The sequence below is a fragment of the Cebidichthys violaceus genome, unplaced genomic scaffold, assembly GCF_023349555.1.
Source record: "Cebidichthys violaceus isolate CVI_PGR_0920_01 unplaced genomic scaffold, fCebVio1.0.p SCAF_15, whole genome shotgun sequence".
Lineage (NCBI taxonomy): Eukaryota > Metazoa > Chordata > Actinopteri > Perciformes > Stichaeidae > Cebidichthys > Cebidichthys violaceus.
The window spans coordinates 6,404,052-6,416,739 of NW_027176318.1; the positions used below are offsets into that span (position 1 = coordinate 6,404,052).

Below are 12,688 nucleotides of genomic sequence, written 5' to 3' on the forward strand. Positions count from 1 at the left end.
GTTATTCAGCTGCAACATTTCAGAGAAATCTTTACAGCAACATTTCAATGAAAGAGGAGACAGAGGACAGCCGACTCTGCACTGCTTTGCCAGTCCCCCAAGACAGACAGGAGCTTTAAAAGGAGTGGTTTGCGCAGCTGTTGATCACAGTATTTATCCAGACACCTCCGCGAGTTATTCACTGCGCTTTCAGCAAACATGACAACGAACTATTCCAAGAACGCAGAGGAGAGCCCGGAGCCCTGCAAGGCGGATGTAAAAGGTAGGTCGAGTTTGTACACTATTGACCGACACATGCACTGACTTTTATTACATCTCTGACGGTTTGTTGGTTTTCTGCGCTGTCGTTTAGGGAGTATTCCCAGCTGGCTGCAAGGCACCCTGCTACGCAATGGCCCCGGCATCTTTTCCGTGGGGGTCACCAGCTACGACCACTGGTGCGATGGAATGGCCATCATGAAAAGCTTCGCCATTAAAGATGGTTGGTCTTGTTTTGTCGCACAGTTTTTGATCACCATTTCGTGTTCACTCATTCACATATCTGTGAAAAGACACTAAACGCATGCACATGTTTTTCTTTCAGGTGAAGTGACTTACAGAAGCAAATTTCTCACAAGTGACACCTACAAAGCCAACATGGCTGCAAACAGGATAGTTGTGTCTGAAATGGGAACAATGGCCTACCCAGACCCAAGCAAGAATTTCATTGTCAAGTAAGCATACTCTTAATTTGATTTAAACCACATCTCACCTTTTAGTTATTCCTCTCATGCATCATTGTTGTAGCCTTACTTTATATCTTTACAAACTTATAATATAGTTGCCAAATGATTTTGCTTCAAGTTTGAGTTTCCATTATTTATTTTTATTAACAGTGTATTATATTCACTTTAAAACTTCTTCTGTAACATCTGCAATACACTAACGACATGTCTCTCAGAGTGTGTGTGTGTGTGTGTGTGTGTGTGTGTGTGTGTGTGTGTGTGTGTTAACTGTGAAAACTGTTAGTTTTCTAAAGGATCAGCAATATGAAGATAATCGGTCTTGTGAGAAATCCCCTGCTGTGTCTCTTCATGTTGTGAATTTATCATTGAGATGCAAATGAGTCACACATTTCTACAGGCCCCTCAGTCGGGGCAAAATTGGTCTTTTGTGTTGGATGACCCCCTTACCAACCTTTCCAATATATAGCATTTTTTCTTCCTTTTCAGGGCGATTACCTTTCTCAACCACACAGTGCCCGACTTCACTGACAACGGCGCAAGCAATTTCATTAAATACGGAAAGGACTACTACGCCACCTCGGAGACCAACTACATCCGCAAGATTGATCCTGTGACACTGGAAACTCTGGACAAGGTACAGTCATACACTGACCGTACTCACCAATGATCACAATTAGCACACATCCAAGTGAAGAGTTGATCTCGTAGCTCACGATTTGCTGAACACACAGGTGGACTACATGAAGTACCTGCCGGTAAACTTGGCTTCGTCCCATCCGCACTATGACAAAGAGGGCAACACCTACAACATCGGGACTTCAATAGCAGAGAAGGCCAAGACTAAATACATACTGTTCAAAGTCCCTGCTGTTTCAGAGAAAGGTGCGTAAATCTCTTAACCCGCTCAGCGTTGCACTCAGTGCTTTCTCTCCATATCAGCTGTAAAGGTACAGCAAGCGATTATGCAAATGTGTGATTGGACGGGAGGACCAGATGAAGTATAGCCAAGGTGAAATGCGTCTGCTGCTATAGGCTCCTTCTCTGAATTTCAATGCAGTGCAGTTCACACTTCTCAGCATTACATTATTTTTACAAACGTTTGCAGAAAAAGTGTCAAATTTGAAGTGTCATTTTCTTTAACTTTTGCTCTTTACTTGAAACCTTCAGACAAAGACAAGGATGCCCCCGCACTGAAGAATGTGGAGGTGATCTGCACAGTCCCCTGCCGCTCCCTGCTCACACCCAGCTACTACCACAGCTTCGGCATTACGGACAACTACTTCATCTTCATCGAGCAGCCTCTCAAACTGGACATCCTCAAGATGGCCACGGCGTACATGAGGGGAGTCAACTGGGCGAGCTGCATGAAGTTGTGCCCTGAGGAAAATGTAAGTGGTCATTGTGTTTCATTTATTGTCTTGTATGTCACTCTTTATATTCAAACTTCTGAACTAAGTATGAAGTGTGCACTAGTCTACCAGCGTTATGGACAGAAAACCTGGGTTAACATAACTGTGACGGTCTGTCTTCAATAGACTCTGATCCACCTGATAGACAGAAAGACTGGCAAAGTGGTCGAGACAAAGTACTACACTGGAGCAATGGTCGTCTACCATCACGTGAATGCTTTTGAGGACGACGGTCACGTGGTCTTCGATGTCATCGCCTACAATGACAACAGCCTTTATGAAATGTTCTACCTGAGCAAGCTGAAGAAAGACTCCGGGTTCCAAAATGCTGGCTACTTCAAACCAAGCTACAAACGATTTGCACTTCCCATCCAGTCGGACAAGGTGGGGTTTTTAACAAAAAGTCGGGTTGATTTCATCCTGAAATTGAGAGAAGACTTTCCTCTAACACTTCATTTTGAATTTCATAAACTGTGTTTTTCAGGGGGTGGCAGTTGGAGAGGACTTGGTGAAGCTCAAGTACACGACTGCCAGTGCTGTGAAGGAGAAAGAAGGCAAACTGATGTGCCAAGCAGAGGTTTTCTGTGAAGGTAAAAACCAGTGCCACTCGAATAGACACTCAGAGCAAATCAAGTCATTATTGTTAAAGTAGTATTTCCTACAATGGGTCTTTAAGAGTAATTTATTTGTTCATACAACACACAAAAACTGTTATTTTATTTCCATCAGGTTTTGAATTACCACGAATTAATTATGACTTCAACTGCAAGAGGCATCGGTTTGTCTACGGGAACTGTGTGGAGGAGTCTGTTCTGGCAAAAGAGGTAACGTTCCCTATTGTTTTTAATTTGGCTATTGCGCAACAGAACCGGTGGAAACATCTGTCTTTGTGATTTTTTTACAGTCTCTTAAGTTTTATTTGACAAGAGAGAACCGAAACTCGCAAACTCTTGAAGAACAGCTTTTAAACACGGGGCTATTGGGAAACAGATTATTCCTGGCAGCATTGTTTATACAAAGGTAGGAAGCATAGTGCAGAAGTGACAATTACCAGTTGACGCAACAGACGGTAGGAAACACTTTGACGATGTGAGAATTAGCGGTTGCCCCAACAAAGACCAACCACTTCTTGGCTCTGGATGCAATACCCACACATCCTTCCTCCTGGGCACACTTGTACATCAAGGTACCTGAAACAATAGAAAGACGTGATCTCTGTGAGGCTTCAAAGTCATGGGTTACAAAGCTCTGTGGAAAAGAGCTTCCCTTGTGTCTCACTGCATACCCACAGTCCGGAGGAATCGTGACATCAAAGAGGAAGCAACAAACTTCCTTCCTCGTTCAGACAATTAAATATGTATGTTCATTCCCACGAGATGCAGAATTCTAACAACAGAAGAGAGCTCTGGCATTTCTTTAAATTTGAATGGTGCTTGTGATATGGATTAAAAAGCAGCACGAGCAAAAGGAAAAATATAAAACGTAATACCGATGACTAGTGGTCACACCACCGATGAGATATGTCAGGCTCATCCATTAAACAGGTGAAGTTGTAAGTTGTAATTGTAATATTTACATACCCAAGGAAAATAAGACATAGTATATGCAAACATGCCAAGTTTAAATCTACTTTTATTCAAATCTGCAAAAAGTTTAAGCGGATCATGATTGAGGTGAGCTTTCTGCCTTGTTTTGAGCACCCAAAACGATTTGCTGTAAGAACTAAGAATATTTAGTTGACTACATGCTGACATGGCTCCGGTTTCCTGCTACAGTTACAGCCTGGACCCCTGCAGGTTAGGCGACTCTAAAAGTGCCTGTAGGTGTGAACGTGAGCGTGAATGTTTGTGTGTCGCTACGTGTCAGCCCTGCGACACCTTTCCAGGGTGTACTACGTGTCATCAGGGATCGGCACCGGCCGCCCACAAACCTTCAAAGGATGAACGGGCATCGAAAATGATTTGATTTCTTGATGATGTTTAGTCACTCTGACTATGGCCAGCCCAGCTAATACTAGGAAAAGAGTTGAAGCCGGTTCCTTGTGCCTACTGATAGTAACAAGGTCTATTTTTAAACTTTACAGCTCTTTTGTAAGTATATGGCTTGCAGTTGGGGCAAAGTACTGCACAGGCGCTTTGGTTGTGTAAGATACGCACTCTGAATATTTGGCAATTTCTTAAATGACTGAATAACTCAACATTTCAAAATAGCATTGACATGCCATTGTTGTATTTGTTAAGATTTCCCTTTTAACATAGCTCCCAACCTTTTTAGAATTCCAAATATAATGTATTAATAGATAATGAAGTGGCCTCTCTGCCCTCTGCTATGTCTGTAAATAATTGCAGATCACAACCCTTCTGAAGAGGTTATCAGATACATGAGGTTTTAGTGCTTTGCTAGAAGCTGTTTGTATAGGCTGAGTAAGTCTTAATTCTTTTTCCTAATCTATTTCTTTGCTCTAGATTGCCAAGTTAGACACAGAAACCAAGGAAAAGGTTTACTGGAGTGAAGAAAACTGCCTGCCGTCAGAGCCCGTGTTCATCCCCAGACCAAATGGAGAGTCAGAAGATGATGGTGAGAATACTGTGTGGTGTATGACATGTGTGGTGTGTACATGCTACTATACAGCTAGAGAACAAATGGATGGGAATATCAGCCTATACAGATAAGATCCCTCACTGATTACATCTGTATTGAGATTTTTGACATCCTGCTTTGTACTCTAACAATAACCTTTCCCTCCTTTAACAGGTGTTGTCCTAGCATCAGTTATCAACTGCAATCCAGGCCAGTCTGGTTTTCTCCTGATTCTTGACGGCAGAACGCTCAAAGAAGTAGCTCGAGCATACGTGAACACACCGATCAACAGGGATATGCATGGACTTTTTATCCCACTAGAAAACTAATCAGTTCTTTACATGGAAAACTGTGCTGTGTGGCACAGGAATCTATTTGTCAAAAACACTCTGCTGAATAGCGTGTTTTGAGGATGTACATGGTTTAATTGGTTTCCTCATCTCTGTAAAATTATAGGATTGTACCAAAACAAATTTGCAAAACAATTTTTTATTGGTGTGTTCTTGATTTTTGCGTGGATCAAAATGTTGTTTAAGTATGTATATCACTATTTGGTATGTAGTCCACATTATTTTATTGTACTGCTGTGAGATCATTGTATTTGTGCTTATTTTTTTCATATAAAAATAAAAAATGTACATTTCTGAGACGTGCTCCCATTCTTCATTTACATAAGATTATGATAATGAATCCAACTAACACTCACAAAACAACACAAAATGGTCTCCGTACATACAGTTTCTCATCTGTTGTCAAATACCAAGAGCAAATAGCTTCTCAATAACCTACTATCACCATATTCAATTCATGTGATCGGTATATTGGGGAAGTTATTATACAGAAGATATACTGTATAGGCTTATGTTGTTAGGGTCAAAAGTCAAACAGAAGTTGTAAGAGAAGCATAGGAAAGGATGCAATCATTCAGTATTATTTTGATTACTGGCTACTGCATAACTTTAAAAACAAAGTTCTGGTTTTATCAGGGTTTAGGTTCGGCTGTCTGTTCTATCGCAGAAACCAATATGAACACCACCATAGCTTTAATGAGACTATCTTTTGTAAAAGATAACAGTTTAAATTGAATGGAATAGGCCTGTAATGACAATATCAATGACATTGTAGACTTATGTTGCGCCTATACTTTAGAATGGTGATAATATAATAACAAGGGGCTCCGTAGTCTGCACCAAGATGGCAACAACTTTACTCCTCTTCAACACAAAACACCACAGCACATTTTCCCTTTTCCTGTTCTTCAGTTATAGCCTTCACAATAAAAGCCCCAGACACATTCACTGGAAACACTGCTTTCTAGAGAGCACTTAAGGTAACTCAAGAGCCTTCACTTAGCAACTCAACATAATAGCTTACAACATCACAGAGCCCATTAACCACAGTATCTATCCAGTTAGATATGAATAAACTGTGCAATCTGGAAGCGAATGTAATTAGGTCATAGGTGTTAGTTGAGGTCAGGTCATATAATGGGATTATAATGAGCCTGACAAATTACATTTACTCATAAACATTAAGGATTAAAGATGGAACATGAAAACACATGAATTCAGAGGAATGGAAGCAGAGAATATATTACACAGATTTATTCATCAGACATTTAATTTTGTCATTGAAGCTGTTTTGACAAAAACGAGTAAATAGATTATTTGAAATGACCTCTCATCCTGTGAAGAAAGAGCCTGGAAGGCGTTCAGGCAGTAAAAAGTTTAAATAAATACCCACAACTGTACATTATAGTTTTTGTATTGACACCATTTCAAGCCCTTACAGTCTCTCACACTTAAGCATTTACCAGGTGACGTCAGTAAATCCCTGAGGGGTCAGGGTTTCAGGCCTTAGGGGGGACACTGGGATTGGGCCATGGACCCATCATGATGCTATTTCATACATCACCTGTCACTAAAGCTGACAGAAGCAAATGTGAGGGCATGTTAAGTCATTGACAACACAGTGATGCAAGTCATGAACAAACAATATGTGAAATACAACATGATGATCATGGGTGCTCGAGGTCACCCACAGTGCAACACTTCATGTCATTAAATCACACGATACCTGCCTCAGTTATTCTTGAGCTATACATGTCATGTAGAAATGCCTAATTCCAGCATTTCATATTTCTTATTCTGTCTTAAAAATGTCACAAAAACAAGCCAAGACAAAAAAGTGATGTCATCGGTTTTAGGGAAGTAATCTCTCAAAAGATATGCTAAGCGGCAGTGTACTGACCTCCTGTAGGACACATCATATAATTATGGACACTTTTGTGTGTGGACTGTAAAAAACTTTGTACAACTTTGTACACCTTGTACTTAAGAAGAGAACTCCTGTATCCATCATCGTCACCTACTACAAGTCAACAGACTTCTCCATAGACCAGCCAAAGACAATGAGAGGTATATAAATATGAGTACCCAGTAGATTTAGTTTCACATAAGATGTATGGGAAGGGTAGAACCTTATTAAAAAATGTTATTCCAAATCTATTCGCAGCCATCAGAATGTCAGTAAGAAGTCAGTCTCACCATGAATATTTTAAGTTATTGGCTTACTACATACAAAGTCACAAAATGTTCACATAGTAAATCAGAGAAATGGAAATCAAGGTAATTTGCATTTTAAAACTGAATGGTAGACATGTATTTCCCATGTGTATGTAAAGAGGTAAAATAAAACCTATACAATATTTTGAATTTATAAAAAAATGATTCTAAAATGTTTCATTCAGGGAGTAAAATAATGATACATTATCTAGTAGAAGCACATACTGGCTGCATCTGTGAGGCCGGGCGGTGGATACAAAAAGGGCTGGTTTATATTTGCAAGGCTACGGGGTCAGTGTGCAAGAGCACACTTCACTTCTGAACTTGATCATGTTGACAGAGTGAAAGAGCAGACCAATATTGTCACTGACTAAACGCTGTACGTCCTGTGTTTATTAGAAATCACACCTGATGTTCAGTTTAACTTTGAAAACACTGGAGTACAATTCTGACATAACGTCCAGCAGGTTCACCCGAAATTCAATAGATAGATATGATATATAGATATATTGGCTAGGAGATCCATTGCCTAAAATAAACAAGAAAATCATTTAGGGAGATTGGAAATAGTCAAGAGTCAGAACTGATAGTGGGAGCACATGTGTGTCCTTGGTTCAACTGGCGATGAGGGGAGGGAAGTGTGAGGAATTTTAAGTTTTAAAGCATTCCTAGAGCTGGATATTATGTGTCACAGTGTGGTTACTTGGGAAGTGTTAAACCAAGGAGTGTGGTCATTGAATGTATATTGAGTGTCTGTGATGGGGGTTTGAGGAATGCCAGGAGGTGTAAATCTGCGGGGGAAGAGGGTAGTTCACAGAGGTGTCTGCCCAGGACAATGGGTCAGGATCCAAGGAGGAGCCCATTGGACTTCAGCCAATCGTGGAGCTGATCGATAGGTTGAGGAATGTAACTCTGGGGGGGTAAAGGAGCTGTTTGTCCCCTGAGAGAATCAGACTTCCTTCGTACCATGGGGCAGATACATCTATCTGTCCTGTGGTATGAACGGGGTCTCATATTTCTTGAAATATTTTACTATCGGTAGTGTAATTTGGTTTGTGATTGTTTTGGCTTCTGTTAACAATATTAAATACTTTTGATTTTCACCTGGACCTGCTGACTCCTGCCCTGCTTGCTGATGGAACAAAGAGTGCAAAGGGGGGGGGGCTGCTGCTTCTTCTCCTCAGTGGCCTTCTTCTCCACTATGGCCTTCTTCCTCTCTGTTTGAGAAATTTCTGAACATTACAGAAGACAACATTCTAATTTAGTGGAAACACTAGCGCCTGCCCCAAAAACCTTGAATGGCCTTTTTCCTCTTCCCTCCCGTTCCCCTCAGGACTACAACAGTCAAACTGGGATGGTTTTGGTTTTTGAAGTCATGCTGTGTTCACCAGGCATCGCATCTAATCTCACATCAGCAGCCATGAAGGAACGGTATCATGAGAAGGAGGCTTTTTAAGGAAATTGGAACACACCCAAGTTCAGAAGCATGGCAATGACTTCCTGATGTAGGGAGGGTGGCAGTAGAGGTTTTGCGGCGTCCGTTCACAGCCATTAGATGCAAGTGGCCAGTTAGAGGCCTATAGCATTCAGGGATCAGGGAGACAAGAAGAAGCGGTTGTTTGAGTCCACAAATGTCAGTTTAGCTGCCCTCAGCTTGAGTCTCCTCTTCTTTAGCTGGAGAGCCCTGGCTTTTCTCAGTGTTTTCCCCCTCATCACCTAACAGACAGAGAGGAAGAGGGACAGAGCGGGACAGACAGTCAGTTTCATGCATTAGTAACTACTTGTGAAGTCAGCGATGCGAATGAGGTTGGGGTAAATCAGCGAGTAAGTAAGTAAACAGCAGGAACAGCAGTCACCAAGATAGAACCAGTGAAGAATCAACTCACAAAGGCTTGTGTTTTAAGTCATGTAAATCTGTTTTGAATAGTAATTTGATTCTGAAAAAAATCTTTCCTTCATTGAAAAATCCAGAGTATGTCAGTTGCTTAACAGGACACAAGTGCAAAGAACACAACACAGACGTAAGACTCAGCAACCAGGATCTAGGACAACAACCTATATATAGCATGCTTTGCAGGTGAGGCCAGTGGGATTCCCACCCGCCAGCGTGACTGTTGGGAAACACCCAGGACAGACCCAGATTCAGCACAATGGATACAATTTATAACTTATATGCAAATATTGTTCCTTCTAAAGGTTAAAGCACCGGACATAAGATGTGACCTACTTCACTGAAAAAATCATTCTCAGTGTTGCAAGTTTCCACATTACACACTTATACTAAAGCTCAAAACATTTTTGAGTGGAGGGCGACTTTAATTTTGTCTATGCTTTTCCTCCCTTGCTGATGAATGAGAGCATGTTTTGTATCCATTCAATACCAATTCTTGCAATAAATAGCTGTATACAAAACTGAAAACTTTAGGCGTTGGGCATCCCCTGGTGGTAGTATCAACAATGACACTGCAATGTCCAGTGTCCATGCGCACGCCATACTATTTATGGATTGCAACATATTTTAATGTTTGTAACATTTTCATATTCAAGTGTTTATTGTGGCCCCGGTGGAAATATGTGTCACAATGTCTGCCTCACTCACAAGCATATTGCTGCTCATTCTGCCACTCTGTCCCTCTCTACAGACACATTTCCACTATTCCCAAGGCTCCTTTATTGCCATTTTCCATCCATCCACCAAATGCACCCGGACTTTCCCTCTTTTCCCCCATCACCTGACTGCCCCATCCATCTACACACCTGTTTCCACTTTCCTCATTTTGCAATTACCGGGCCCACCTGCATCTCATTTCCTCATCAGTAACTCGCTACATATACCGGTGCACCTCCTTTATTCCTTTGTCAGATCGTCGTAGTGATGCTTCTCACCTGGCTTGTTGCTGTCGCGCTGTGCCAGGTCAGCGGGTCCCTCCACTCCGGGGGCTGCTGGGATATCATGGATGGCGTTCCTGCGGCCGGACCGCCGAGAGGCGACAAAGTCCTCATAGGTCGCCTCCACGTCCGTCATCGCTGACACGCGTCACCATAGCAGGGCCTGGCGGCGCACACGGCAGCACAGGTACACACGGACACACACAAATCAACACGCGCTACATTTGTTTTTTAGGGAAACTACTGCAATGCTGAGAATTGGCACAGTTTAGCCTAACCAGCTTTGCGCAATGGATGCATAGTCAGTTTAAATGTTGACATGAAGACAGTGGCACAGAGGGTTACCCATGCACTCATTCGATACGTCCCTCCCTCCTCCTATTTTATGACCTAATCCCTGATTAATCTATTTTAATCTCAGACTAGGGTACAGGCGAAACCACAGAGGAGACCTATTCTGCAGAAAGAATAGGCTACCAGGCAGTGGTTGTGTGGAAACACAATTCAGGGTGCTGTTGAACTGATGCAATATAGCAAACATCCACTCAAAGGGCTAATTATGGCACAAGCGAGGACAGTACTGTATTAAAATGTCATCCATGGATCAGAAAGGGAGCTGTGTTGCCAAAGATTTAGGTTAAACCCCTCTGTGGACAATCTAACACTCGGTACTAATCTGCCTGCGGCTGCCCTTCAGCAAATAGGTTCTAGCTTCCCTGTCAAATTTTCACTCATTAAAATGTTTTTTTTTATTTTTATGTACACTTGTAAAGAGTACAAAGACAAACAAGCATTACTGAGACTTCATATCCCCTTTTGACTGATTTGTTTACGCTGTTCTAAATATTGGGGTTTTAACTAATAGGAAAATTGATTAAAATAAAAAAAAAAAATGACCTCAGCTTCTACATCCATTTGTGGCTATTTCCAGAGTCGAGCAGATTGTGATCGACCATAACTATTTCTGGATGCCTCCTATGACATCATCTGAGCATGCTCCCACTCAGCTGTCTTTCTCAAACTGGTGTCAACACCCAACAGACTGTGTCCACATACAATTGTCAGCCTCAAAATGGGGAAGCAAGAGCAACCATAAACAGAGACGACTGTTCTCCAATGTAAAAGCAGATATTTGGTGTCAGAGGCAAACGGTGATGCCGAGTCAGTGGCGATAGTGAATTTTTGCAAATGGTACGAATATCTGCACGATAAAGACTATACCGTTGGACCTTTTGAGAGGATAAATGGAAAATTGTATGTGTTCAAACCAAAATTCAACTGGATAAAGTACATTTAGCCTATATAATTGATCAGAAATGGCTATGCTATGACTGGCAACCACACACCGATGTCCAGAACAATCATTAGCAAATGTAATCATGATCATAAATAAACTTGCCATTTGTATTACTGCTTGTTTGATTGTCTTGAAATAGTATGGCTTTATTCTCATTAAATGAGTATTTTTGTTTCTTGTTATTACAACTTCTCAGTCTGGAAAGTTTTGAACATGAGCAGAAATCTTGCTGGAACACAAATGAGCTCTTGGGTTAATACATTAATTTAAATGCCACAGGCAGTGTGTTGACTTGGAGATAACATGAAATGATTACAATTGATCTACAGCAGAATAGTATTTGAAAGTGATACAGAAGAGCCTGAGAGCCTTACTGCATTATATTCCTTATATTTTGAGTTTTCACCTTTTTGCCTGAATGTTTTCCTTTTTTACATTAAAAAAAATAAATTTAAAAAAAATTCAACCATAAACTTGTAAAAATCCACCAGAAGGCAGGAAATCAAGTCTTTAATGCGCACAACGTTCTTGTAAAAATATAGAACATGAAGCACAATGCTGCAAATACTGTAAATGACACTGTTACTGCCTGTAAATGTGGATATTTTAGACAGAAGAGGTAGATTTATTTGTAGCCAAAAGTGACAACGCGTTCTTGGCATTGCATTTCATATGCTCATATTCTATGCAATATTAATTGACAGTTTACATAATTTAGTCACGCTGTTGCCCCCATGAGGCAGCGTGTGCGTGCGTGCGTGCGTGCAGAGAGTAGCCTACGTGTCCTGCCTTTGCAGAGGCAAGCTCTGCTGTAGTTACTGCCTCGCTCCCAAGGGGAACCAGAGCTCAGCTGGCCTGAACAAAAATATATCTAGCACATACTCCAAACAAATGTTTCCAAATCAATTCCCTGAATAAGACAACAGGTCAGAGTGCTATGTCCTCTCTGTCACTGACAAAAAAAGTAGTTTGCTACCTTTTTGATGAATAAAAAGTGGCAGGGGAGTGAAGGAATCGCGTCGCATAAACTTAAACCAATGTTATTCTAACTAGGTGTGTGTGACAGGGTGAATAACATAGCCAACTAATTACCATGATTCTATACGAGCTGTCATTAGTCCATTGCAAACCTTTTATTTGAGCGGTTTTAAAATGTCATATAAGAGCTAAGTGGAGGCGCATCAAGTGTCGTGCGCAATTGGTTCTCTAATAAATCACAGTAAA

The 12,688-nt window shown here is 41.2% G+C and overlaps 1 protein-coding gene across 1 annotated transcript; it reads left to right on the top strand.

Annotated features, from left to right (window-relative positions):
• bco1 (beta-carotene oxygenase 1) lies at positions 1–5,361 on the top strand. Its single transcript, XM_068709484.1, has 11 exons — positions 1–262; positions 353–481; positions 584–713; positions 1,212–1,359; positions 1,457–1,607; positions 1,893–2,113; positions 2,261–2,518; positions 2,619–2,724; positions 2,864–2,958; positions 4,600–4,711; positions 4,889–5,361. Exons 1-11 carry the CDS (start codon positions 199–201, stop codon positions 5,041–5,043), a joined length of 1,569 nt encoding a protein of 522 aa, XP_068565585.1. The 5' UTR covers positions 1–198; the 3' UTR covers positions 5,044–5,361.
• The last annotated feature ends 7,327 nt before the right edge of the window (positions 5,362–12,688 follow it).

Excerpts from the sequence above, each read along its gene's own strand:
- bco1 (XM_068709484.1), top strand. The coding sequence starts at position 199 with ATGACAACGAACTATTCCAAGAACGCAGAGGAGAGCCCGGAGCCCTGC. Across the intron at positions 714-1,211 it reads AGCAAGAATTTCATTGTCAA|GGCGATTACCTTTCTCAACC; the intron begins GTAAGCATACTC and ends CTTCCTTTTCAG. Across the intron at positions 1,360-1,456 it reads CACTGGAAACTCTGGACAAG|GTGGACTACATGAAGTACCT; the intron begins GTACAGTCATAC and ends CTGAACACACAG.